Genomic DNA, 27,659 nt, shown 5'->3' on the forward strand with positions numbered 1-27,659 from the left:
ATCGGCTTGCTGGTCTGTCTGCCGGGGAAGGCTGAGTGCTCTGAGGGCAGGCCCCCTGAAGAGTCCTCTTTTGCCCACTCCAGGGCCACTGACTCAGACTCCCTGGGGCGGGCCTCAGGCTTAGCCGTTTCTTAAGCCCCACAGGTGATTCTGGTCCCTGCGCCTAGCCAGGAAGCAGCTTTGCAAAAGCCCTAGGTACAGTAAGCATCCATCAATAGCTGTTGTGTTGAATGGATGAGGCGTCTCATTTGTTTTGAAGTCAATCATACTGTTGCACCTGGTCGCCTCTGATTCCCCCGGAGAGCTAAGCACCCTTGTCTTGTAGTATCCTCTTCATTCATTTTCTTATTCATTCATCCAACAGATATTATTGTACACCACGACAAAGCCCTGGGGATTCAGGATAAACAGGGAAACACAGTGACCACCCTAGGGGACTCAGAATCTATAAATATATTAGTTATAGGACAGTTATTATTATCACTTCTTCTGAATAATATTGGGTTTTCCCCCCTTCTAGGTACCATCTGATATTCAAGGGTAATGAGATGTCTTATTCTCTTTTATCCCCAGCATGTTGCTGGCACATAGAAGGCATTCTGTAAATGTCTACTAAATCACGACAACATGTTTCATAGCACAAAATTTGTTAGTATTTACTTGTGTGATTATTTGATTAATGGCTGTCTGTCCCATGAGCTGTGGATTCTCTGCAGACAGGAACTGAATCTGTTTTGCTCACCCTGCCTGACACAGGGCCTGGCCAGACTAGGTGCTCAATGAATACTGCGAAGTAAATAAATAAATACATGCATAAGGCATCATTAAGAACAGAAATGAAATCTCCCCACCGAATATCCGCTCCCTTCTCCCTCCGTATTGTCCCCCAAATAGATAATCTCCTCCCTGAGCATTAAGGGATTTCGAGGTAGCGTAAGCACAAGCCCAAACAGATGACAATGCTTCTACTTACTTACAGGTTGACCTGGGACTCGACTTCAGGCTCTTTTGCTGGCCATGTCTGAAGGGGCTGGATGCCAAAGGAGAGAGACGACTTTGCTTTCCATAGAAGGGTTTGTGCCATCTGACTCCCACAGGACCCCTTCGTCAGTGGATCCATCAGTGGGCCTGGAGGCTGGAGTGCTGTACTGAGGCAGAAGGAGTTGGGAAAGGCACTGAGAACAGAGAGGAAGGACGGCAGGCCAATCACTGGCCTTTTCTGGCACTCTGCCCAGAGGCCAGCCCCGTTAGCTAGTTAGGAGGGCGAAGCCAAGGCCCTCCCAAGACCCGGGGGCCCCCGCAAGACTGCACCACGCCCTTACTGCACCAAGTGATGCCCGTGTACACTCCAGGAGAGGAAGGCATTGGCCCCTGAACCGTCCAGTCATGTCACATGCCTCAGCAATGAGTGAAGGCGTCCACACTGTCAAGTCAGGGGGCTCTAAGGCAGAAGGAGGCCAGTGAGCATTGAAACCATCACAACCTTGTTCAGAAAAAGGCAACAGTCACTCAGTAAGGGCGAGCTACGTCTAGAGTGCTTTTAGAGAATAACTAGTGGTGGGCCTCACGGCCATCACTGTGTTAGGCCAGAAGAGCTTGGTTTACCTCCTCATGTCCAATTAAAATATCCAAGAAAAGCCATAAAAAGGGCCTACATTGGCAACAACATTGTAGACAAAAAGAGTCTGTAATGGCACAGGGTATCGAAGCAGTAAACGCTTGCTGAATTAATAAACGGATTGTTCACGGGAAGAAACGGAGAAAGGCACTCCCAAGACCTGCGTGCTGCTTTCTCCGAGGACACAACGAGGAAGGTGGGGCAGGGGCTCTGGGATGAAGGGCTGCTCTCTTGGGCCTCCCTGCTGCTTCTGATTGGAATTCTTTTCTGAGCCAATTAGCAGTGTTCTTCACTCACCTCTACCTCGAGTGACAGACAAACAAGCAAACAAAATCCAATTACTTGGAAATGGAAAAGTAAAAATAAAAAGCAATCTTAGAAAACACTTTGGTCAAAAGGGACTCTTTCTAATGTCTTCTTAATAAAGAGCGTGACAAGGCAGAAGACAAAAGGCCTAGTGGTTGGGGGCAGCATCATCAAGGAGGCAGAGGCGTCCGCATGGGCAACCACTGTCCTGCTGCGGGGGTGGATGCCAGGAGAGCCACTCCATACGGCCTGGGGGCTGGAGCCAGACAGGCACTGCCCACTCCCCAGCTGCTACTGCCCTACCAGTTCGGCTGCAGGCATGCTAACAAAGAAAACAGGTCACTCTGGTCAGATCCTCCTGGCATTCCGCCTCTAGAAGTGATGACCCGGCTCCCCCTCATGTTTCCTGGGCCTGAGAAGCCACATGCTGGATACCTGGCCCAGACTTCCAGATAATCTAACCAGAGGCTGGCTTCAGGTCACTTATCTGGGCAGCGACCAGACAGACGTGAAAGGCTCCAGCCTTCCCTGTATGGCAAATAGCAGGAAGCCAGGGTCCTGGATATTATCAGTTCTTCACTCAGTGGAACCCCAAGTCTTCTGAAACCCGTGTCACTGGTGTGTATGGCTGCCTCAGCAATAAACATACAAAGGAGCAACAAAGCAGGGCTTCTGAACGAGAGATGCATTTTCTTCCGAACCCCTAGATTTTTTAAATTATGAAAAGAATACTTGTATACAAAAAATTTATTAAGAAAGCACTCCTTTCTTAATCATGCAAGTTAAAAAAAAAAGAGAAAGTTCTCCTGAAAGAAACCGGTAAGAAAGTGGAGGAAGCAGGACAGAGGTGTGAGGGTTCATTTTCAGGCAAAGTCCTGTGAAAGGATAGCTGCAGCTCGAGTGAAGCCGGGCTGTTGCACGTGGTAGCAACTCGCCACCTGGGACGGCTGAGCAACTGAAACGTGGGCAGGAAAAGTGAGGTGTGTAAGTGTAAATGCACACCAGACTTTGAGGACTCAGTACCAGTGAAAAAGGATGTAGACCATGTCATTAATGATTTTTATACTGAGTACATGTTGAAGAGAAAATAGATTCGAGTTCAGTTTAATGTGGCTACTGGAAAGTGTAAAATCACATGTGCAGCTTGCCTTCTATTTTGGACAGTGCTGCTGGAGGTAGATTACGTTTCAGAGCTGCCCCACCCGAGACGAGGAGCTGAGGGCCACGGGGTGGGGGTGGGGGATGGAAGCTCCCAGGTACTTGGAGCTCTCTGCACCTGTGGACAAAGCAAGGCGGCCCACCGAACAAGAGGCCTCACCAGGGTGGGCGTTGGAGCAAAGTGCACTGAAGAGTGGAGGGGAGAAATGGTGAGGGGATCTGACGGTGTCCACGACATTCTCGCCTCCACTCCCTTTCCTCTTCCAGTTAACCGTTTGGCACGGTTCCTTCCACTCCTTTCTCTACTTGTCTGCAAACCTTTATGTGACATACGTACATAGACTACACAATGTTCTGAGACTTGCTTTCTACCTAAACCATCGTCTTGGCCATCTTTCTACATCAGTAAATACAGGTACATTCTAATGTACCTGGTGGATATCACAGAATGAGATAACCTTGTATGTCGCTTATAGTCTTTGTTTATTTTAATCTTTAAAAACTATTTTGTTGTCTTAGCATGTTATTTTCTAGCCCTTTTAATATTTAAGATTTTGTTAAAAACGTTTAAATGCTAGTTCTTTTCAACCTTTCCCACCATTTAATTTTATCTTTTTTCCAAAATTTTACCCTTAGAGTTTCTGAGTTCTTTTTTAATACTTTCATCTAATTCTTTAGCTTCATTTTCTAACTGTTCAGATTCTGTCTCATCACTGTTAATTTTAATCCTTTTACTCATTTCTGTTATCTTTGTAGTCTTAACTTTCTAATTTAAAAAAATGTGCGTTCCTCTTAATCTTCTGACATATTTTATCTTTGTCTCACCATTTAAAATAGTTAGCAGTTGAAGAACTTCTTGGAAAGATGGCAGAGTAAATGCTCATTTGCATAACTCCTTGGAGCCCATGGAAATAAGTAAAAATAGCCCAATATATAGAAGAAAACTTACTGAAACAAGAGAAGGGCCAAACTTCATGCTGTAACTCTGAAAATCTGCTGTATACAATAAAGGTGGATAAACTGAAAGTGAATATTGAGTTCTCCCTGTCTCGTGGAACGTGCGGGAAGAAGCCAGAATATTCTAACGACCTGACAAGGCCCGCTTTGGAGGGGTGGGAAGTGGAAGCATGGGCAGGCCTGGGCAGAAGCTGTTGTTTCTTCTTCTTTTTTGTTTTTAACTGCCCCAGCTTTCTCATAAGAAGCGGTGGCCTAATCGGAGGAAAGGCTGAAGGAGAGAAGGAAAAGTATATCTTAGGAGCCATTTGAACTTCTTGAAAGATAGTAACCAAAAGTACACAGGGACCCACCAAAAGAAGGCCCATGAGTCACAGGAAATCACACCAACGCAGCCTCTCTTTGGAGGGGCCTATTTGCCCCAAAAGGGGGGGGGTGTGAAAATTCAAGGGAAGTCCTGCCATGGGGCCACGTACACCACAGGCACAGGGGACTCTGCAGACAGGAGGGCAAGCATCACGGAGAGTAAAAGCAGATGACACGTTCCCACTGCTTCTGCACCCATCCCGCTTCCCAAAGAGCAGGAAGGCCAGCAAGCTCCAAAAGAGATGGCTCACCGCTGCTCAGAGAAATGGGGAAGAGACGCAAGGCGAATCCGCTGTACATTGATGGGCAGACACAGCCCCAGACAGAACTGTTCCTATTCAAAGATGGACCTGCAAGAAGACGCTAGCACAGGACTAGGAAATACCGCATGCCAAAGGCAGATGAAGAGTCCCCATCAGAAGATTTTTAAAAAGGATCAGATGAAAACTACAACAGCTTTGTTCTCTCAAGAAAATGAGAGAACAAGGACTCGCTCGAAACAAAAGATCAAATGATACAATAGACAGATTTCACAAGGCTCTAGGATAAAACTCCCAGATGTGGCAGGAAGAGGCTGATTCCCAGTGTGGAGCTGCTGTCCAGGACGGGAGGGGCCGCAGGAGAGGAAACGAGGGTGTCCGCCAGCGAATCTCCCGTGCAGGGCGCTGGGGGATGCCCGTGGTTTGTTATGGGACTGAGGACAGCCCTGAGGAGCACACAGCTTACAGTTATCTCGTCTTATGTTGTGACTCACGAGCCCTCAGGGTGCCTTGGGTGTTAATATTGTGAGTCTAAAGGGATGGGAGTAAAGAGAAATGTGGCCTGCTTCACAGTTAGCCCCCTGCTGATGGCCACGAGAAGGCAAGAGCAGTCACTGAGAAGAACGCATCTAGCAGCTCCAGATGGGGGCCAGCAGCCGCAGTGGCCATGGCCAGGTCTGCTGAGGCCCAGGGTTGCAGCAAGAAACAGACCACGGAAGAACACAACTGGGGCACAAGTGCTGTCTCCAATGCCGGTAGGTAGACCCCTGAATGCAGCAACCAGGTCTCAGTCCTGGCTCCTTCAACGTGGCCGATATCTCCCTTGGTGCAGGCTGCATTGATTGTTGACCACTGAGGAACACTGGAAACTTCTGGGAGCCACACCCCCTGCCATTCATTCTTGTTCTCGTACATTATTCCTTGCTCTGATTGTTGACTGAAAACAACCTTAAACCAAACACAAATCATCATTCTTGCCTATCTTCAAACCAAAATCAGCTTTTGGGGTCGGAGCTGGCTCAGCAGCCAAGGGAGCAGTAGCCCCTGCAGAGCTGGGCACAGCAGGAAGACAAATGTCCTCTGTCCCCAATCTACACTGCTCCCCCCCACGCACAGTCACTCCCTATCCTGTAAGCTTCTTCCTCCATAGCACGCACCACAAGCGAAGTCATCCTAGTTATGCATTTGTTTACGGGTACATCGTCAGCCTCCTTCCACTAGAATGTTCCATGACAGCAGCAACTCCGTCTGTCTTGTTCACAGCGTATCCCCAGTGCCTAGCACCCAGAAGTGCTCAATAAATATTTGTTGAATGAATAAGTGACCACGTGAATGCCAAAATACGAGGAAAGTATTCATTTGGAATAGGGAGACTATGTCAGGCTGTGCTGGCCTTTCTTGAACAAGGTCACTGGTGGCTTCAGTCAGACCGCTGTGGAACCCGCTCAATTTCTTTGCCAATCTCTGACAGGCAGCTGCTTTGTGAGGACTGTGACAAGTGCACGGAGCAGAGACAATCCATCTGCAAAACATCAGCCCAGGCCTGATGCATGGCACTGACACGAGAAGACACTCAATGGCTGGCAGCTCTTCTAAGGACACTGTTCTCTCTGGTCATAAAATGCAGGACAAGCATTTATGTGCGAACTGCCATTTGGGCTAAAACTACGGAGTCACTGCCACTTACGGTTGGAAAGTCCACTTCAAGCACCCATCAGAGGCTTGCTTCCCCCTTTTCCCTGCTCGCCCACTAAAGCAGCTCCACGATCAGCGTGCCAGGTGTGCAGCAGCATGCCTGTGCACAGGAACCTTCGCTCGTTTGCCACGAACATTTGATCAATGTGTCTAATTTATTTTTGCCGTGATTGAAGAAAGATGCTGTTTGTGGCAGAGACTGTGGGAGGACCGGCTCAACACCCATTTCGGTCTCATTCCAGTGTGCAAAAGTTGGAAAGCTGAAATGTGAACGTCCTAACCTCCTTTCCAGTCTAGAGTTCTGGACATGATTTAGGTTCCACCAATCAGATGCAGTCACAACGGACTCTGATTTGGGATGGAGCCAGGAGGATTAAGAGAGAGGATGCTGGGCATCACTTCACTTTTGGGGATCATGACAGAGCTGTTGTGGTTCTGGAGTCAGCAGCTTCTTGATCCTATAGCTTTCTGAAGCAGCAGGGGCAGCTTTTGGGATCAAAGCAGAGTTGGTAGTGAGATTCTAGTTAGCGGTGGATCTGTGGATCAGCTTTTTGTCATCAAGCAGCAGCTTTCCTGATCACGGCAGAGCACGGGGCTCTGGGGCTAAGAGTTGTTCCTGGGAGCTCAGACTAGAGCCTGCTCTCCAGCCCTGCCCATGACTTTACAAGCACATAATTCCCTGTATCACTATTCAATCGCATTCTGCTCTGCTTATGCTAAGTAGAGTGGATTCTGTTGTCTGCAACAGATTACTGACTGATAGGCCTTTTATAGTGACGTCTGTCAGACTGGATTTTGAGCTTAACAGTTCATGTGACCCTACGCAGAGCGGAGAGTAGGGCACAGTTTTCTTCCGGTGAGTGCGATGGTATAACCTCCAGGGGGCAACCAAAAGGGACTGTGTACCTTTATGGGAATACACAGGACATTTTGCCTTTTGAGTCTAAAAGCGAGCTTGCTCAAAGCACTAAGCATTTCTGCTCACACGGCAAAGAGGTGCAACCAGGAGAACAGCAGACTAACGGCAGGTGCTTCTCAGGTCACTGCTGTGCTGGAGCAGGATTGTGCTGGCACTATCGCTGGCCTGCTGAATGCTGTTTTGAGTCTTTTCAAGTGTGCCACCAAAAATTCTTGTATCCAAAAGTGTGCTGAAAACACAAAAGAGTTGAGAAATACTAGTCTAACCTATAGATGCTTTAACACCTCCAGTAATAAAAATTTCACTGCATCTTGAAGTGAGCCCTGCTAGCTTAGGGCGCACTGGCACTGGAATGTGCTTCCTGTACTGGGTCCAGTCTGTTTTATTATCCCCCACCCCACTGTGACTGGAGGCCTAGCCTGCGGCCTTCCACAGAGTGGACCTAATTCCTTTTTCATATGACACCCTTTCAAATGTGGGAAGGCAGCTACGACATCCTCTGTGAATTTTCTCTTTCTCAAGTAAGACACTCCCTCCCCCTACTGAGGTCTTTTCTCTTTACTGGCTCATTCCCATCAGATAGGGTCATGTGATGCATAACGACATTCTGGTCAACAACGGGCTGCATATATGACGGTGGCCCCATAAGGTTAGTACCATGTAGCCTAGGTGTGTAGCAGGCTATCCCATGTAGGTTTGTGTAAGTGAGTACACTCCATGATGTTCACACGACGACCAAATTGCCTACAACACGCTTCTCAGAATGCATCCCTGTTGGAAAGCAATGCACGACTATATAAGCATCTTTATAAAAGAAAAGCAAAAATCCCCATCCAAACCAAATAAAATTAACAAGTTTCCACTCACGTCCCTTCCACCCCTGCAAAGAGTTGACTCTACTCCTCATTTCCAATTCCTCTCTTATCATCATCTCCTGAAGCCAGTCCTGTGAGACCTGCAACCTCACTGTTCCAAGAAACAGCTCTTGTCAAAGTCTACCAGTGACCCACGTGGTGGGAAACCCAGCGGTCAAGTCTTAGTTCTTACTGTTGTTTGACCTATCAGCAACACTTGACACAGAAAGGCATTTCTCCTTTCTGTCTTTTTTTTAAAGATTTTATTTTTCCTTTTTCTCCCAAAGCCCCCTGGGTACACAGTTGTGTATTTTTAGTTGTGGGTCCTTCTGGTTGTGGCATGTGGGACGCTGCCTCAGCATGGCTTGATGAGCAGTGCCATGTCCGCGCCCAGGATTTGAACTGGCGAAACCCTGGGCCACCAAAGTGGAGCATGTGACCCTAACCACTCGGCCATGGGGCCGGCCCTCTGTTTTTTTTTAAACTGTTTGTTTATACTAATTTTCCCAAAATAAAAAAAATTAAAAGGACATCATGTATCTACGACAATGGTTTCACATTTAAGTCTCCAAGACTAAATTTTACTTGGGATTTATTTGAATAGTTAACCAAAGTCCGTCAAATCATAGCTAGTCATCCTTCCCGACTAAGAACGTTTATTTTTTGACTCCCTTTTCCTAAAGTCTCCTGGTACCCCTTTTTCCCCACAAAGTTTTCACCTTTCCCTATTTCACTGTGACTCATAGTCACATTAAAGAACAAAACAAAAGCCTTGATGCATTCCTTCAAACATTTCCTACCGGAGGGTCCATAGCCACACCATCCAGCAGAGCAGCCACACCACATGTGGCTACTGAGCACTTAAGATGGGGCTGGTCTGAACTGAGACGCTGTATGTGTAAAAAACACACCCGAGTTCAGAGGCAGTACGGAAAAAAAAAGTAAATTATCTTAATTATTTTTAATACTGATTTCATGTTAAAATGATAATATTTTGGAGATAATGAGTTAAAATAAACTATTAAAAATATTTCACCTGCTTCTTTTTACTTTTTAAAATATGGCTAGTAGAAAATTTAAAATTCCATATGTAATTCGACACGCTTGCTATTACCAGAAGCAGACACTTGTTTCTTTTCACTTAACATATACGGACATTCTAGAACTTTCTAAGTCAGAAAAACAGGTTGGCATCAATCTGTTTAATAGAATGATTAGTATTGTATCAATATACTACTGATGGACTTTTTCAAAAATACTTTTATGAGCAAGCCTACAACGAACAGCCATCCACACATGCCTCCTTGGGCAGTCACAACTCCTTGCTAGCTCATATTTGCTTACTGGCCTCTGAGATCCTAGCTCTAGAGACAATCAGATGTGTGGTTCCTATTTTGCCACATCTCTGCACTTGCGTGCTGCTTTAGAATTCTTTTCCCCCAGGAAAACCAGCACGAGTCTTGCTGTATAAGCCAAATCTCTTATAATTTTCCTACAGCATTGTTTGTCAGACTTCATCTCTGCTCAGATCTTCAACTCTGGAAACCAGACAACCAAATATAATTTCTCATATTAACCTTCTAAAGCAAAACTAATTTGACTATTGTCTTCCTCCAAGAAAGGAAGCTGGTTGGCATTAACTTAAATTCTTAGTGAATAATAAAGGCTGTTTTTTTCCTTCTCTTAAGAGAACAGACATAATATGAAAATTAATTTTCTTCTCTTGGCCCTAAGAGCCCATTATGTCAGCCCAACACAAGACAGCCCTTAATAGTCTTTCCCAGGAAGACTGCTGTTTTTCCCAAAGAAAACTGACAGCAGCAGATTTATTTGTGATTAAATACTTAAGGGCCCGACGCAAACAAAATGAATCACGATATAAATATGGAGGAATGAAGATGAGGAAAACAGCTCATATTTAAATATCTGTTTCCAAAACTACCTGGAAAAACAAAAGCCTGCTGGAAAAAAAAAGAAAAACAATCTAAGAATCCAAGAGTTAGAGAAACACAGGGAAGAAGAAAAGAAGACACCCAATGCATAATGGAGAATTGTTCTTTTCTGATGCTACTTGGCCGGGAAAGCCATCTTCAGGAACAAGAAAGCATTTGTCTTGGCATCAGACTTGTTCTCACAAGGCGAGGGTTATATGCATTACTAATAAGGAAGCCACTATCTAGGAAGCAATATTTGGGAAAGTACAAAATATGCTTTCCATTTGTAATTCAAAATCTTCTGTCTATGCAGGGCTCTGTACCCACGGTGGCTAAACTTAGCCAGCATAATTTAACCACTCAACTAAGGGAGTCTTTTACAATGAGAACCGAAAAATACAGAAACCCCATTTCTGTGACTCTGGAGTGGCATCTGGGTATCTGTATTTTGGAAAGCTTCCCAGGTGGAATGGCACTTTTTTTTTTTTGGCCAACCCAATACCCATTCCCTTTCTTCTGGTAATAGCACTGTGATTTTTCTTTTGGGTAATCACTACCTCTTGGTCTCTATGGATGGAAGTGATCTAACCCCTCAGTTCCAGGCTCAGCCAATTAGCATGCTTTACTCCCCTCTGGCCAAAATGGTCGGTTCAGGGATAAGCATAGAACCCGAGAAATCCAACGAATGTCAAGCCTGGGACAGGCTCTAGAAGCAGAGAAAGAGGCACTCTCTTTCTGCTGTGATTGTACACTGGTAGAAAGTAAGCCTGGAATAGTTAACTTTCTTTGCCTCCATGAGGAAACACGTTGAGAATAAAGACAATCCAGAGAATGAAGAAAGACTACTAATGACATTATTTGAGCACCTGGATCTATCCTCTCCCAAAGCTTGGTCTACCTCAGCATTGTGTGATTGCATGAACGAATAATTCTCCTTTGCTTGTCATTCATAGCCTTTGATAATCTTAAAACACACACACACACACAACTGGTAAGGCACAATCAGAAAAGATGTGATGTAATACCAGGCTCGCTGATAGCTGAAAACTGATCAATGGTGATTACAACTGGGTAGCCAGGAGGAAGAACCACTTGACCACTCAGTCGACACCCCATAATCCAAGCCACCACTTTTCACCTGGAATGAGAACCACAAGCATTGCCACTGCAAGTGGCTATGAAAGCAGAATCATGAACGATGGGGTGGCAAGAATAACGAGGCAAGCTTTGACTTCCCTACTAGGGAAAGATAACAGAGCTGCTCAATAATAAAAAGGCTTGCAGTAGTGGCCTCCTGACCTGAGACGGGATAAGCAGAGGCTGGAGGACCAGCTGGAACGGTTGTTGTAGAAATGTTTCCAGCATCACCCTAGAGGAGTGATTTTCAAAGTATGTCCCTGGGCCAGCGGTCCTGGCATTACTTGTGAGTCTGTTAGAACTACAATTCACAGCCCCACCCTGACCTCGTGAATCAGAATCTCTGAGGGTGGAGCCTAGGAAACTTCTAAGAAGCCCCCTGCCCCCCGTGATTCTCATACACGTTAGGTTGAACCACCGTATTAGACTAGAGAGCAGTGGCTCTCAAACAGTTTCCTGAGCCCCACGCCCAACGATTCTGATTGAGTAAATCTGGGGTTGAGCTTACGAAAGTGCATTTCTAACAAGTTCCCAGGTAATGCTAATGCAGCTCGTCCAGGGACCACACTTTGAGAACCACTGAGAGGGTGACCTAAGTGATGTCTAAAGTTCCGCTCGATGCTGAGATTCTCCGATCTTTAGGATTCGCCTTGCAAATTCAATTCTAGAATGTGACACTGTTCATGCTGTGGCTCATGTGTGGTTCGGCTCCACAAAGTGCTGGAGCCCAAGTAACACAGCTCACAACAGAGGAGTAATTTAAAATAACTCAGGTTCATTAACTGCATTTCTGGATCACTGCGAAGTTACAAAAGATAACGGATACATTTCCTAAAATAAATCTGAGAGCCACAGAAACAGGGAAACCTATGAGGCTCCCTCATACAAAGGAGGTGTTTCTGCACCTCTCACTGGTGAACGCCCCCTGAAAGTTTTTCTCAGGCAGTCCTAACCAGAGTCCCATGTACACATTGTCCTTCTTCTCAATCCCTCTCTTCCTAAATCTGCAGCTCAAAAATGCAAAAAAGGCAGGACCTTGCTCTGAGGGCAGGAGGGGGAGGATAAATTGAATGGGCAAAGCCAGAATTTTAATCAGGCAAGGGAGGGGAAAGGTTGAAAACTTCCCTATCACTGTTAATCATTTTCGTCCTTAACAGTTACCATTTAGTGATACTTTGTGCCAGATACTGTTTTCAGCACTTTGTATAAATTAGTTCATTTCAAGCTCACATCAATATTGTCAGATGAGTGTCACTGTCATTTTACAAATGAGTTAACCAAGGCTCCGAGCGGTTAAGCAACTTGTCCAAGCCCACACACACAACAAGGGGAAGGCCAGACACTGGAACCCAGGTCTGCCTCACTCCAAAGCCCGTGTTCTTGAACACTGTCTGATACGCCTTCCTACAGCACGAGGACAAACACATCTAGGGCAAGCGGATTAACAGCATTAGTGTTCTGCCCTACGGCCTCCTGGTTTCTCAGCTAGCCCTTCTCACTGCCACCAGCCCAGATGCCTAACGCCCGGGCCACTCCCTGCTCCTTCACATTCATTAGGTGCTGTGTCTGCCCGCCAGTTACCAGAGCTGACATGGGGATATTTAGCAAAGACAGTTGCCATCCTGAAAGTAATGCCTTTCTTTTTTCCTGATGTCAACAAGATGATTGAGCAGATATGGTCAAACCAGATTCTGAAAGGCCCTAAACATGAGGCAGTGGCATTTCAACTTGATACAATAGGAAATGAGAAGTGACTGAGGACTCTGGAGAAAGGGAGGCCAACCTGGCAACATGTCCACAAATGAGCTGGAGCGTCTCACGCCCTGGCCATCCATCAGAATCACCTGCAGAGCTTTCTGAGCATCTGCACACCCCATTACCACCCTGGGCTTCCTAGAACAACAGGCCTAGGGTAGGGACCCACAGACACCCGTATGGTTAAGATGTTTCACAGGTGACCCTTCTCCTGTTGGCCCTAAGAGCTCATTATATCAGCCCAATATAAGACAGCTCTTAATAGTCTCACTCAAAAGTGAGATCATTTGGATTAACGGTTTAAAGAGGTGATCTTTTTTTTTAAGCAATAAAAACAATAGGAGAACTGGAGATGAACATTTATTCGCTTCAAGTTAGGGAAGTCTTTTTTAAATAAGCATAAACAGGAAGAATAAATTAGTAGATTTGACAAAATTAAAAAAACAATAATAATAAAAACTTTATCAAAAAAACACCGTAAAGAAAGTTAAAAGGGAAATAATGAGCTGTGAAGAATACTTGCTACATATTTGACCAAAACAATCGATTCCCTTAATAAATAAAAAGTGCTTCAATTCAATAAGGAAAAGAAAAAAGGAAAAACAGACAAAGTACATGCATATGTATTTCATTGAAAAAAGAAATACACACTCATATCATGGCAGATAAATAAACAAACAGATAAGTGGAACAGATTGGTGGGTACCGGAGGAGAAGAGAGTGGGAGGAGGGTGGAAAGGGTAAAGGGGCGCATATGTATGGTGATGGATAAAAACTACGCTATTGGTGAACGCGATACAGTCTGTATAGAAAGTGATACACAGTAATGTACACCTGAAATTTACACCATGTTAGAAGCCAATATGACCTCAATAAAATTTAAAAAATTTTTTAAATTTAAAAAAAGAAACATATATTATGAATAAATATGAGAAAAAAGTTTGCCTCACTACTAAACAAAGTTTAATTCAAATTAAAACAAGGTACCACTTTGGCAAATATTTATAAATGATAATGCCTAGCGTTGAGGATGAGAAAAAAAGTACATTTATATGCTGTGGGGGAACTGTAAACTGGGACAACTTCCTGGTGGGCAATTTGGCATTATGCTCCAAAAGCCTTTAAAATGTTCATTTTCTTGGATCCAATAATTTCCATCACTTCTATGAACTTATCGCAAGAAAATGATTACCTCTACATACACAGACTAAAGCACATGGACTCAGCCTGCCGTTTGTAAGAGTGAACAACTGGTCATAAATTCCATATAGAATAAAAAAGGACGGGTTAAATAAATTGTCCTCCAACAAGTAAATTATTTTAAAATCAGAAAAATGGCACGCATTATTTGTAAAGTTTATAAGAAAATATCATGGAGTGTTAAATAGAGAAAAAAACCTCTGGAGGCCAAGAAGTCAGTTAGTCTTCCAGGAGTAAGGTCATGAAGACAAAGGAGCGGATGGTAAAAGTGAGAATTTGGAGGAAGACAAAAACTTTCTAAACGGGCGCTGTCCAATATTATAAATATTAGTCATACGTGGCTATTTAAATTTAAATTAATTAAAGTTAAACATAAAAGCTCAGTTCCTTAGTCGCCACATTTAAAGTGCACACATTTCAAGCCACGTTTGAAGTGCTGAACGGCCACAGGTGGCTAGTGGCTACGGTGTCAGACAGCTGAGATTACAGAATGCTCTAGTCATCGCAGAAAGTTCTATCGGACGGGGCTGGTCTGAACCTTCTGCCTCAGGACTGGGGGATCCGCCGCGGCCTCATCTCTGGGTACACTTCTTCTCATCCTTCACACTCCAGCAACAAGAGCATAAGCATCAAAGGACAGAGACCATATCTGTCTGTTCTCCAGTGTAGTGGGGGAGACGCATTACCCAGGGAGCTACACACAATGCTCTGTGGAATAGCAGATAGATGCATAGACTGTCTCAGCTCGGGGTTCAGGGTAGGCTTCCCAGAGGAGGAGGGGTAGGCATTACCCAAAGAGTAAAGAAAAGACTATTCTAAGTAGAGAAAAGAGCATGCTATGAGTAAAGGCACAGATGAGAAAAAGCACAGCATAAGGGAAGAAGTACCAGCTGGTCAGGCAATTTATTCATTCAACAGATGGTAACTGTGTGTGATGGGCCGGCCTGACCAGGCTCCAGGGACACAGCAGTGAACAGGACAGCTATGGTCCCTGTCCTCATGATGGTTACACTCTCACCCAGTACTGCCGGACCGCCAGGGGTGAGGCGAGGGGTGCAAGGGCCTCCCGCCTCACATTACGGGTCCTGGTTCGTTTGGTTTTTATCCTAGCGCTTGAACCCCCTTTTCGGTCTCAGTGAGGGCTAGAGCCCCACCCCTGTCTTTCTCCTCGTCCCCCCCTCACTGCTGTGGGAGACGAAGAGCTCCTGGGGCGCGGGGTCAGGCAGCGCAGGGGCACAGCCGACAGTTCTGGTGAGACCCCTCCGGCGGCCAGCGAGGATGTGGCCTTGAGAGGTGAGAGAATAAAGACGGGAAGTCTGTTTGGGAGGCTGCTGGAGTCATCTAGAAGAGGCCCAGGGCCTGAGAAACGGCAGGGCCGACTTCAGCGAGGGTGGAGAGGGAGCAGGCGCTCCAAGTTGAGAGTGCCCTCAAAGGAAGGCTCTGGCCGAGCAGAGGCGGGGGAAGGCGTGTCCGCGGGGCAGGTTCCAGGGAGGAGAGGGAACCGAACATCTCAGGAGAGTTCCCTAGGCCAAAGGAGGGGGCCCAGGGGGGCCAGGGGGAGGGGCCGGGGCACCCCCGCAGAGGACAAGCGTCGGCGGGTCGGAGGGGCCCCGCGTGTTGGGGACCACCGGGCGCCAGGATGGGCGGGGCCGTGAGGCAGCAGGTGCGCGTTACCTGCGGGGCGAGGATGGGGCGGCGGAGCTGGGCTGGGTCCCGGGGCACCGCAGAGAGGCTCCCCGGAGGAGGGAGACCTCCCCTGGACGTCAGGGGGGCTATTTCCCGACCTTGTCCTTGAGCATTTACAAGAGGCGGGCAGGGCACGTTGCCCACAGCCCGGAATCCGCCAGGAGCCTCGGCTTTGCTCGGGGCCGGCCTCAGGACCGGCGCCTTGGGGGCGTCTCCTCGGGTTTGGATCCCCGACCCTCGCCAGGTGCTTCTCGGAGGCGACCCCCTCCTGCACCTGCCGCTCGGGCGGCCCAGTCCCCCTTGAGCCCCGGCCGCTCGGCCCAGGCTCCTCGCCCGATCGCCGAAGATCCCCCCAGCGACCCCTCCCCGCGCCGCGGCCTCGCCACCCTGGGTGCCCTCAGACTGCCACCCCCCACGTGGCCCGCCCGCCGCACCCCTCCCCGGCCGCGGTACCTGGGGCTCTCGAAGCTGCACCCCCTGCGCCGCAGCGCCGCCCTCTTCTGCCGCAGGAGCGCAGCGGCCGCCCAGCCGGGCTCCGGCTCCATCGCCCCGGGCGGGGGCCGCGGGCTCGGGCGCGCTCGGGTGGGCTCGGGCCTCGGCGGGGCTCGGCGGGCCGCTCGGCTCTCGCGCCGCAGCCCACGCCCCGCCCCGCGGGCCTGCCGGGCCCAGGCCCCGCCCCGCCCCACCCTTCAGCCCAGCCCGCTCAGGGCCCCTCAGGCTGGTCCCCAGGCTCCGCCCCGGCCCCGCCCCGAACTTCAGCCCACCCTCACTCTGTACCCCCCGCCCCCACCTCAGCCGGGCCCAGGCCACCGCCGCCCCGCCCTGAACTTCACCCGGCCCACTCCGTGCGCCCCTCACCCAGGTCCAGGCCCCGCCCAGGCCCCGCCCCAAAGGTCATCCTAGCCCGACCCCCGCGACTTCACGGGATCCAGACACCGACCCGGCTCCGCCCCGAACTCAACCCAGCCCACTCCGTGCCCCTCAGTCGGCTCCAGGCCCGGCTTCGGCCCTGCCTTGAACTTCAGCCCCGCCCACTCCATGCCCCCCTCAGCGGGCTCCAGGCCCCGCCGTGGCCCCGCCCCGAATTTCATCCTAGCCAGCCGTGAGCAACTCCGCGGGGCCTACGCCCCGCCCTGGCCCCACCCACGATTTAGCCCCGCCCACTCCATGCCCCTCAGCCCCGTCCAGGCCCCGCCCCTGCCCCGCCCCGTATGTCCTTTCAGCCCACCGTGCGCAACTCCGCGGGGCCTACGCCCCGCCCCGCCCCCGCCCTGCCCCCGCCCCACCGTTTAGCCCCGCCCACCCCGTGACGTTCAGCCGGGCCCAGGCCCAGGCCCCGCCCCGGCCCCACCACGCGCCCTAGCCACGCCCCTCCCAGCCCGGACCACCCCGCCGGGATCCAGCGCTGGCTCTCCGCAGCTCTGCTCAGCCTAGACGGTCAAAACGCCCACCCGGTCCTCAGCTTTGGACGGTCCACTGCCCCGCCGCCCCCGCCCCTGCCGCCCCTGCCGCCCTTCAGCACAGACCCGTGCCCCGCCCACCTACCCCCGACTATTGAGCTTCCGCAGGCCCTCGCCCTAACCTCAAGGGTCGGCTCCCTCGAGCATCACCCCTTCACGCCCCACGACCTCCCGGCCCTTTCTAACGGAGCGCCGTCCCCTCTGGGGGCCGCCCTTCCCTGTGCCCCGCCCACAAGCACAGCCCCGCCTTCTCTCTCCAAAGCCCCCAGTCGGTGCGGGCCGGTCACTCTCCGGCCTTCCTCAACCTGCCCCGCCCCGGCCCCGCCCCGCCGGTGGCCCGTCCACTCCGCCTCACCTCCGCGGGCGTCCATGCGCGGGGCGGGTACAGTGCCGGCCCTCCGGGCTAAACAGGCGTCTACCGTGCCCTCTGCATTGACTCGCGGACCTCTCCGTCCTTCTAGAGGAGCTACTGCCGTCTCCCGGCGGCCCTTTGTGGCGCTGGAGGCAGGGAGGGGCTGGAGATTTGCAGACTGCCGGTCGTGGGTTCAAGCCTTGACTTCGTCACTTTCCAGCTGTGTGACAGCCACCACATCCCACCGTCCTCACCTGTCCCCAAGTCACACGCATCCGTGTTAGAGCGCTGCACTGTGGCTGAGGGCAGCGACCCCATCTGGGTAGGGCTGGGGGCCACAGTGCCATCTAAGTCCTGAGGAGGTGAGCTAGGGCCTTGCAGCAAGCGGGGCTTGTCGTGGCTAGGGAGGTGTGGCCATGCTGGCCTGGAACTGGGAGCACATGCTGGAGCAGAGCCTGAGGAGTGTGTGTGTGTGAGCCTGTGCTTGGAGAATCAGCCACTGCAGCTTTGGAAAGCACTAGCTGGGAAACTGAGGCAGGCAGGGCCAGGGGCTCCCCTGATCAACTTGGATCATGTCACTCCCTGGCCCACACTCCCTCAGTGACTTCCAGGTGCTTTCCTGGTAAGGCCTGGACTCCTTTGCTCCTGCACATCCCAGCAGAGGAGCCGGTCCGGAGAGAGAAGGGGAGAGAAAGATGTAGGGGGCTTTCCATTGCTCTTTCCAGCCCCTTGACACTCCTCCTTGGTCCTCCCCTCAGGTTTCCATGAGACAACCCGTGTAAGACAGTCCCCCTTTTCTCTTAGGCAAGCTAGAGTGGGTTTCTGGTTTTGCCCGGCATCATGAACTCCCCCCGGCATATCTTTTCAGACGTGGATGCCGTTACTCCTCCAAGTCCTTCCCTCAGTGAGACTGGGTGGCCTGCTTGCCCAGCCTCATCCTGCTCCTTCTGCTTTCTGGCTCCTTGCCTCCCCCTCCCTCCATGTGTTCAGAGATCTCTGAATCTCCAATGCCCCTGCCTTCTACAGCCTCCCCCAGATCCCCCACATCCTTCCCTGAGTGCAGCCCGCTCCAACTCTGTCCCTCCCTGGGGGCACTGCTCCTATATGTCATTTATGTTCTAGTAACCTCTTAGCTGGGCCCTGAGCGCCCCACACCTCCTCCATGTCTGTGTCTGGCACAGCAACTGTTTGCTAAGTGAATGCACATGACTTTAATAAATTGAGCAATATTCATTGGAAAACACATTTAATTTCAAAGTAAACAAAGATGTTTGTACATTAAAGTATTTAATTAGCGAAACAATTATTATCAGTGTAACAAGCTGAAAAATACAGCAACTTGATACAAGACTGAGGTAACAAAATACTTCACCAAAAATCTAAAGATTCCCACGGAGGGCTGATGTTCAGTGGTTATTGTGGGTGAGACAATTCACAAGAATTAGGAAAGTCCTTATACAACTGCATGCAGGGGGTCTGCTGGAAAAAAAGACAGCCCAGGAGAGTGCAACAGATTTAACAAGAAACGAATTAAAATGTAGAAACTGATTTTCAACTTACTTTGAAGAATACATAAGAAATTGAAAACTACTCTCTACGCAACATTTTGAATGCTAAGTGGAAAACCATGCATTTTGGCACGAAATTTATCAAAGATTATACCATACTAATAAATTAATTTCTATTGTTTCATTACTGAATGGTCACAGTCGTTCAGAAATGGATAAAGAGATGAGTGGTTGTAAAGGACAGATGATCCATCGCACTGTGCTGCGAGCAGGCATGTCAGGGCTGCCCATAGCGTACGCACGCTTGTGCAGCACAGGGCTGCAAGGTGGCCCATGGGACAAGTTCTCAACATCCAAGAAACGCAGCTCTTGCTCATGCTTCACTTGCATTTAACACTGAAATTAAACCCAAAAACCTCTGAAGTAAATACTGCGAACATTCTGACCCTACTCTCTCATTCCACCTCAGTCCTCAATGTCCCAACCACAGCTCTGTGCCTGGCTGTTCTGTGCCATCCAGCCTCCAGGACAGCGACTCCATCTAGTCCTCATTGCAACTGAACTCACTGATCAAGAGGCTGGTCAGTCTGGTGAGCCTTTTGAAGCCTTTCTGGAGGAACCTGCATAGGGTTTGTACCCAGTGCTAGGAGAGAGGCAGGGTCTTGCCAGCAGAGATGGCGTGGTGAAAATTATTTGTTCGTTGAGTGGTCAGCTCCACGAGGCCAGGGTTCGGGTCTGTCTTGTTCTCAGCCGTTTATATCCCGGGTGGAGCCTGGCACACGGGAAGCACTCGCTAGAGAGGTGGATGAATGAAGGAATGGGAGGATTTGCGCGGAGAAGCTATTTCAAAGGGACTCTTGTAGTTTTTTTTTTTTCTTTTTTAAACATGAACTCACCCAGCACGTCAGTATGATGTGGGGCTGAGGAAAGTCATTTATGAAGTCACAAAAAATAAGTTAGCTTGTGTCGTTAGCAATGTTCACCTGGTTAGAAGCATCAGTGATGTGCGCGCAGAGCTCTAGACTCCACCTGTGGAATGAAAGCAGACCCTGCTTGCGAACAGCTTCCTATTTTCAGGGACCATTTTCCACCTGTAAGATGGCATCATAAAAGATACACCTCTTGGGCTTGGGAGGTGAGAGGAAGACGATGAAAGAAATAGTCATCTCGGTAAGAAAAACAATGCTTTATAAATTCAGTTGGCAAGAGAGAGTGGGTTCTTTCCTAGGCAAAATGCCTTCAAGTTCTTCCTCTTTACTTCCACAGGGGGGCAGCATGAGGAGCGGGCTTCTTCAGGGAGGGAGGGAGGCCACATTCCCTCCCTGGGCACACTCGGAACAACATTTGTACTGCTCTGCACCACATCAACCCTCCACAAAGTATGTCACTTGTCAGAATGCACTTGGCTGACCTTGAGTTACAAAACTTGTTCAACTGAGAGGGGCAAAAATTACTTCCGGGGAGAGGTAAGTAAGCTGTTCTTGGGGCATCACAATGATACTGGCTACCTACTCCACAGTTTGTAGACAGCATTCTATAATTTTCATTCTGGGGTGCCATGATCTGTTTGCTTAAAAAAAAAAAAAAGATACAGCACATGCATGCAGGACATACCACCTTCAATGGTTTCACAAATATTTGTGCACTGCGGACAGCCAAGGAGTAAAACCCAGAAATGCGTCCGTCCAGGGTGAGAATTCACTCTTGGACTGTCCCCATTGGGGTTTGTGCCCGGCCTCCTCGCCTGCTGCTTGCGGGACAAACCAACACTAGGAAGGCAGTCAGCACTGAACTCACAGGTTGGCCCTGCGCCCACGCTGGGAGTGCTTCAGCTCCGTCTGCAGGACTCTCCTGGTAGCTTCAAGGTTCTTACCACTTCTACAAGGGCTGTGCCAACAAGGTCTGAACGGATTCTTCAAGAGTCCAATCTAAGAATGCTTCTGGGACGGGATGTGGGACCAGCCTCAATTCGTGAGAAGACTAAACACTTTGACAAGAATTGCGATTGTGCTATTTCAAAATTAGGCTCAGAAGAAAACATTTGTGAAAGACGAGAAAAATTTGTGAAGGGCAGGAAATTAACTGATTGAGTGGAGCCTGAAATTCTGAGGCTTTTGGATTGGCATCTATATTTCATGTGAGAAAAACCAGGGGAGTTTGAAGAGTGGAGAAACCCAAGGAAAATAAGTAGCTGATGGTCCAGTCTCACACTTTCATCCAAACTTCAGACTTTAAGAAAATGAACAGGTAGAATCAGATTCAGTGTAGGTGAGAGCAATAACACGGCGGTTCTGGGGAGAGCTGTTTGCAGCGTCTTGTGTTTTCATTCAACCTCGTTGAATGGTCGTGGGTACGAATTCGGTGCACGCATCTAGACCTGGCTGTGGGTGGGTGTGAAATGCTCCAGTGGCCAAGGTTTGCTGGCATTAGCTCTACCATCTGGAGTTTCTCCTGGCACAAAAGTATTCTAGAGTTTGTTCCAAAGGAGGGTCAGTTACTGAGCACAGGAAGGCTCGACCACAAAATAAGACCCTGATGACAACTCCTTTCCTCACCCTTTCATTCAAATTTTCAGAAGAGTCGTCACCGTTTGATCAAAATACAGTGGTGGGTCCTTTAGCAGTTTTTAAACTGACCTATTACAGTTTCCTGGTTAAGATGCTGTTGGAACCACCTTGCCCAGAAATGCTTAAGGGTAGTTTGATATGTGATCAGTATGAGCTCTGAAACCATAACAGTGACAAGGACTCAGAAATTCAGTCTCTTTCAGAAAACTATTGAAGGGTTTCCTTCTCAGAATGAGGACACCCAGATCAGAGACAGAGAGAGAAGTTGTGGTGATAAAGCTACTATAAATAAAGCTAATTTTTATTCATTATTTTGAATAAAAATGTATTTGTGCAAAATAAAAGTCACTTAAGAATACGACAAAGAGTGACAGAGGAAGGACGTTGTTCACATGGAGAGCTCTTAACTGAATGCAGAGCTCGGACCGTTCACTCCCCAGGGCTTGCTCTCTTGTCACCACGGTCATCAACAATTGTGCCCTTGGACTTGGATGATGGAGAACTTGCTGGTGACTGTGTTTAGGGGCAAGATTGGGAGAGCTTAAGGCCTCCTGTCACTCAGCTCCCCAGTGTAATCAGGAATCGCAGTGGGCCACCCCGGCAGTGGAGGCAAAGGGGTGAGATGATGGGGGCCAGAGCCTTGCCCTGCGGGGAGAGGTTGATGCAAAGTAGCTGCTGGGCGGCTATTCAAGAGAGCATGGCGGCTTCCGAGCTGCTGCTGAGAAGCTGGGAGAAGGTGTCACAAGTTCCCCTTCTGGCATGGTGGGAGGGAGTGAGAAGAGAAGAGCCTTCAGACCCCGAGGGAGGGGGATAGGAGGAAGCAAGCAGGCCAGTGGCCCAGTCCACAGTCCTGAAGCCAGGTCCTGCCTCTGAAGAGCTGACAGCAACAAGGCCTGGAAGGGACCCGGGGGCCAGGGAGCAGACCTTCCAGATGAATAGCACCCATAGGAACAGAAAACAAGACACAATTTAAGGCATTGTTGTTTACAGTAAAAGAACGCAAGGGACCCTTAACACAGGAGGAATCTGGGCTCTCACTCTGACCTTCCACGATGGGCAAGGCTGTCACTGAAGGTTAAAGCAGGGCCTCAAAGTGAATGAAGTGTGTGATGTCACAAGTCTTGTGCCAAAATGCATGTTTCTCGAAGAGTCCACACTCACTCGCGCACACACGTGTACGGCACGCACACTCAGAGGACGCTTTACGGGTTGTACAAAATCTGAGGCAGCCCTGTGGGCGAGCAACCCCGTGCACTTGGGGTGTAAAAAGCCAGTTCCACAGCCTGTTCCTTCTCTCTGGCCCCTCAACACAGGTTAACAGTGTCCACTCTTCTGCAGGAGAAAGCACTGGGGACCCACCGTGGGCCGAATGCTCTCTAGTCGCAGCAGCAGCTCGTGGACGGACGAGGGCCCAGAGAGGGAGGGCGGGGTGTACAGTTTGGGGTCCAATCACGGCCCAGTGAGGTGGCGCTGCAGAATGAGTGTCATGAGGGTCGCTGGGGATTGGCAGGTGGATCCAGCACTGGCGGAGCCCTCCGGACTGTGAGGCCACAGGCGGGGTCCCCTTGAGTTCGGCTGTGGGTCTCCCAGCACCCTGGCCAACAGCCTGTGTCCAGGACCTGCGCTTCACCACCAGTCCCAGGCCAGGCTCCCAGAAGCCTCTGAAGTCACGCCAAGTCCTGCAGAGACTTACTCAAACGACATAAGGTTTGCAGGTACCTAGAAGAGAAAGCTCAGCCTCTTGTCACAGTTCCAACCTTGCAGACGGGGACAAGGGCTGGTCCCTAAGGGAAGGGACCAGGCCTTTCCCAGTCAGTCTGTGAATGAGCAGGTCAGGTGGGGAGAGGACACAGCAGGAATAACAAGTGCCATTTGCTAAGTGACCACTGCGTGCCAGGCATTGCTCTGAATACTTCATATGTGCGTGGCCTCCAGTCCTCACAACAGCCCCGTGAGGCAGGTACTGGGAGGATCCCCATTATAGAGATGAGGAAACTGAGGCTTAGAGAGGTGAAGTACACAGCGACCAAGTGGCAGGGCTAAGACACCAGAGCCCACGCTCTCAACTGCTATCCTTGGGTTGAAATACAGCTCCATTTGGAGTGGAGAGGAGACGAATGGGCATATGCCTCCAGAAGGGAAACCAGTGGGGGGAAGCATGGGGACAAGGGAGGCAGGAATTGGCAAATGAAAGCACACGGAGGAAGTCTGGGGACATTGGGAACCCTAAGACCTTCCCATAGCTGTGTCCCCAGGACAAGATCCCAGCTTCTACGGGGGGACCGCCAGGCCAAGGTCAGGGTCTTTACCCCTCCCTTCCAAGCTGCTAACACGCCCCTAGCCCCAGGCCTCCCTGCCAGCACTGCTGTGGGGTTCCAGGAGATTTGATGAGAAGCAGTTTCATCAAAAACAAATCCACACTGGTATCAATTTGGTCAAAATGATGAACTGGAAAAAATGCATCTCCTTGCACCAGGAGACAGCTATAAGAATGGCCACAGCAGCGTTGTTCAAAATAGCAAAATGCAGGAAATCATTTTTGGAATCACTGAGAGAAGACCTGATAAAAAAAGTCAGTACAAATAAATGAATGACAGCTGTACACACTGACACAGATGAATCTTAGGAACACACTGTAGGAAAAAAGCAAGTGACAGAAGAAAATGTACAGTTATGGTTCTATTTATAAAAAAAGTTTTAAAAAAATGTAGCCCAGACAATACCTTAAGGAAGGGAGGGAGGAAGTGGCATTAGGAAGAGGGCCCTGGGGCTGGGAGCGCTTCCAAGGCCCTGGGCGCCCTGCCTTTAGGCTGGTGGGTGGGTGGCGGGTACAGGGGTGTTTGTTTTATTGCTGTGGTTCACACCTTACACATACCTTATAAATAAGGTTTAAGCGTATTCAGTGTTAGTACAAACAATTTTAAGAAATGCAATTCTACAAAAAAGGAAACGAATCTGAGCCACTGAGATTTCCCAGGAGGCTAACGCACTTCTGTAACGCCCTCGTCGCTCCCTCCCGGTACATCATCACACGAGGCACTGTGGCTTACTGAAATAATCCTCCGCTGCGGGATATTGAGTTGTTGCCAACTTCTCATTATTGCACACGGCACCGAGTGGGAGTATTTGGTTGAAAGTAAATTAAAAATAAAAGGGGGGAAAAGTGGAAAAAATAAAAGATCCGCCTCCTAAAAATAGGACAAAAATACGTAAAAGTTGCAAAACCTTGCCATGACACACCACATTTGCCATACCTGAAATTCCATCCATTTGTCCTTCTGACCAAACACCTGCTCTGCCAAATGGATTCGACCCAGTTCTCTGCCACCTGCTGTGGGGCTGCTGCTGCCCCAGAGAGGGAGAATGGGCTCTTGCTCAGAGCAACCACGGCTGCTCCCAGCTGGGGCCGCCAGAGTGCAAAGGCTGTTGCCACGGGGCGGACACCGAGCCCCATTTCCTTCCTCTCCTCCACCAGCCTGGTGGCCCACTTAAGGGCTGTCAGTCCCTGTCAGACCTGGAGCCACCCCAGCCTCCTGCTCACAGGTCATGGGGCCACCTGTGTGTGCAGGTGAGCTCCAAGACTCTGTGCTCTTCGAGTGGCACTCAGAGCTAATGAGGGTCCCCACACATGCACGGTGGGACCAGTGCAGACGAGGTCAGGCCACTCTTCCTCTCTTATTGTGACCTGAGGCGGCACCAGCCTTGTTCAAGCCTCAACACCTTGTTCACTTTGCATCAACTTAAGGTGACTGTTGACCAAAACTCCCAGTCTTTCCATCACGGAGATGGGCAATTACATTTGTTTAACATGAAGAATATACGTAGCACTCTAGAAACCACAGAATTATAGTTTCTTGTACATCATTTTGGAAATTTTATATGCACAAACAAACATATAATAAAAATGCATATTATTTTAACCAAATGAGACGGGCCTCACATACGCTTTGACGCTCTGCTTTTTGACTTACAGCCTGGAGCTCCTCTCAGGTGACCACGCTCAGACCTGCCACCACCTTTCCAATTGCTATCAGGTGTTGCACAATAGGGATTTACTGAGCGTCACCGAGGTTCCAGGGTTTTCCTATCAAGGACAATGCTGCAGCGAACATTCTTAACCACCACCTTTGTGTGCTTGTGTGAGCACAGCCCTCGGACGAGCTCCCAGCAGGCGGACAGGTGAGTCGAGGGACTCAAACACAATTTATTTTGAGCTTCCCTGTGGTACCTCGAGTTTATCCCTGGATCAGTCTTGTCCTACTGTTTTAATTTGTTGAGGACTTTTTGCTAATTCTACTTTCTAGCTTCTTATCTATAATTTGATCAGCTTGTCACATATGTCCTCATCTATGTTACAGGTGAAAATCCTGAATAGGACCAAACAGAGCACAGAAACATGGGACATGCCATCAGAGACCTCCCTCTGCTTTACGAGAACTGCTTTGAGGGGTCAAGAAGTCTGTGACTGTGCTGTGACCAGCATGACAGAAGTCCTTAACCTCCGGGACCCCAATGCCTGGTGTGAACTGGCCTTTGCTGAGGTCCTCTCAGACCTCGGAGCTGCTGCCTGCCAGCTGCTACCCACCCTTCCTCCTCGGAGCCCCCATCTACGCCAAGGCCTGGTGCCCTCTCCCCAGTCTGAGGAGAGAGACCCAACGGCCCAGCTCCCTCTTCTGGCTGATGCCTGGGGAACACAGACAAGGAGGCTTAGGGACGGGAGCACCAATCCTGGCACAGCAGCCCCATGCTGCCCCTGTCTGGTGCTGATGGCTGGGGCAGCCATTCCTCTTACAAGCCTGGACAGTGGGGGCTATGCTGCCAGGCCTTTAGCTCAACTGCAGGAGGCTGAGCAAGCCAGGGGCTCCCCAAGAAGTCTGAGGCGGAAGAACAAGTACAGAGTTTGGGTCAGGCAGGCCTGTGTTAGATCTCACTAACGGTGGGAACTTAAACAAGCGTCTGCCACCTTTTCTGAGCCTCAGCGTCCTCAGCATAAAACGGAGACAGTAAGAGAACCTACCTCACAGGGATGTTGGGAGGATTCAGCCAATTCGTGTGTGTAAAGCATTTCACATAATGCCTGGTCCTGGGCGGGGTGGCATGATCGGGGGAGGGCCGAGCCACGAACCAGGCCCAGCAGACCAGGGGTCCGGGTGACTCATACATGCTGAGGAGCCAAGAGCCCCATTCATCAGCAGCCATGGTCGGCTCTCAATAAATTAGTATTATTATTATTCCTAAGGGTGTGGGGGCAGGGAGGCCCTTTAGTCAGTTTGGAGCGTTCCCATGAATCAGCTTTTGTGGGGATGATCCAAATAGACGCTACAGCCTGACCCTTGGGGCAATATCGCACCTGCCACCTAACTGTCCCCATGGCTGTTTCTATGGCATTTCTTTTAGTGGGAAAGACACAGGGACCAGATTGAAAGTTCTTGTCTGAAGCTGGGCCTAGTTCTAAGCTGAGCAGGAGGTGCCCTGTCTCACTGGAAAAGGCTGATCAAAAGAGGGGCCTGAGCCTAGCTGACAGGCTCTGAGGGAGGAGCGAGCCCTATTTCATACAGACCCTTAGTCCTAAGGGAGGCAGAGGGTATTTCAGGTGACAAGCAGGGTTTTGGTGACTTTACCTGAGGCCTGTTGCTTTTACATGCATCATCCAAATGCTTGTGCCACAGTATTGCATGAAACCGGGAGCCAGTCTGGAACTTGTAAACATTGCCTGACGGGTAGAGAAACCGCTGGTTAAGAAGAGGGTCACTTGGGATGGTGTGCCTGTGACTGTGGCATGAAGGTAAACGTGATCACGGTAACTCAGTGAAGGGAGGTCAGGGGCAGCCCAAGGCAACCTTGGGGCTTGCAGAGGAGGAGCCCCCGGCACTCCCAGGCTGTCTCTTTGGACCAGGGCTCTGAACCATTTTTTGGGCCATGGTGCCTTT

At 49.6% G+C, this 27,659-nt stretch overlaps 2 protein-coding genes across 32 annotated transcripts in view; both read right to left on the reverse strand.

Moving 5' to 3' along the window:
* Positions 1–16,507, reverse strand: part of GARNL3 (GTPase activating Rap/RanGAP domain like 3) — a 148,130-nt gene extending 131,623 nt beyond the window's left edge. The window contains exons 1-2 of one of the 3 annotated variants that reach the window (XM_044778723.2): positions 16,296–16,507; positions 978–1,148 (exon numbers count right to left, since the gene is read on the reverse strand). In XM_044778723.2, coding sequence (XP_044634658.1) covers positions 978–1,148; positions 16,296–16,387 — 263 coding nt within the window. In that variant the 5' untranslated portion in view covers positions 16,388–16,507. The remainder of the gene's footprint in view (positions 1–977; positions 1,149–16,295) is intronic. The other 2 variants (XM_044778726.2, XM_070518720.1) reach the window with 2 other exon arrangements.
* Positions 16,508–18,873: 2,366 nt separating this feature from the next.
* Positions 18,874–27,659, reverse strand: part of RALGPS1 (Ral GEF with PH domain and SH3 binding motif 1) — a 308,501-nt gene continuing 299,715 nt past the window's right edge. For 20 of the 29 annotated variants that reach the window (XM_070518724.1, XM_070518730.1, XM_070518729.1 and 17 more), the window contains one exon: positions 18,874–27,442. In XM_070518724.1, the coding sequence (XP_070374825.1) occupies positions 27,243–27,442 (200 nt within the window). In that variant the 3' untranslated portion in view covers positions 18,874–27,242. The remainder of the gene's footprint in view (positions 27,443–27,659) is intronic. The other 9 variants (XR_011506216.1, XM_044778738.2, XM_070518739.1 and 6 more) reach the window with 1 other exon arrangement.

The sequence above is a fragment of the Equus asinus genome, chromosome 10 (assembly GCF_041296235.1).
Source record: "Equus asinus isolate D_3611 breed Donkey chromosome 10, EquAss-T2T_v2, whole genome shotgun sequence".
In the NCBI taxonomy this organism is placed as follows: Eukaryota; Metazoa; Chordata; class Mammalia; order Perissodactyla; family Equidae; genus Equus; species Equus asinus.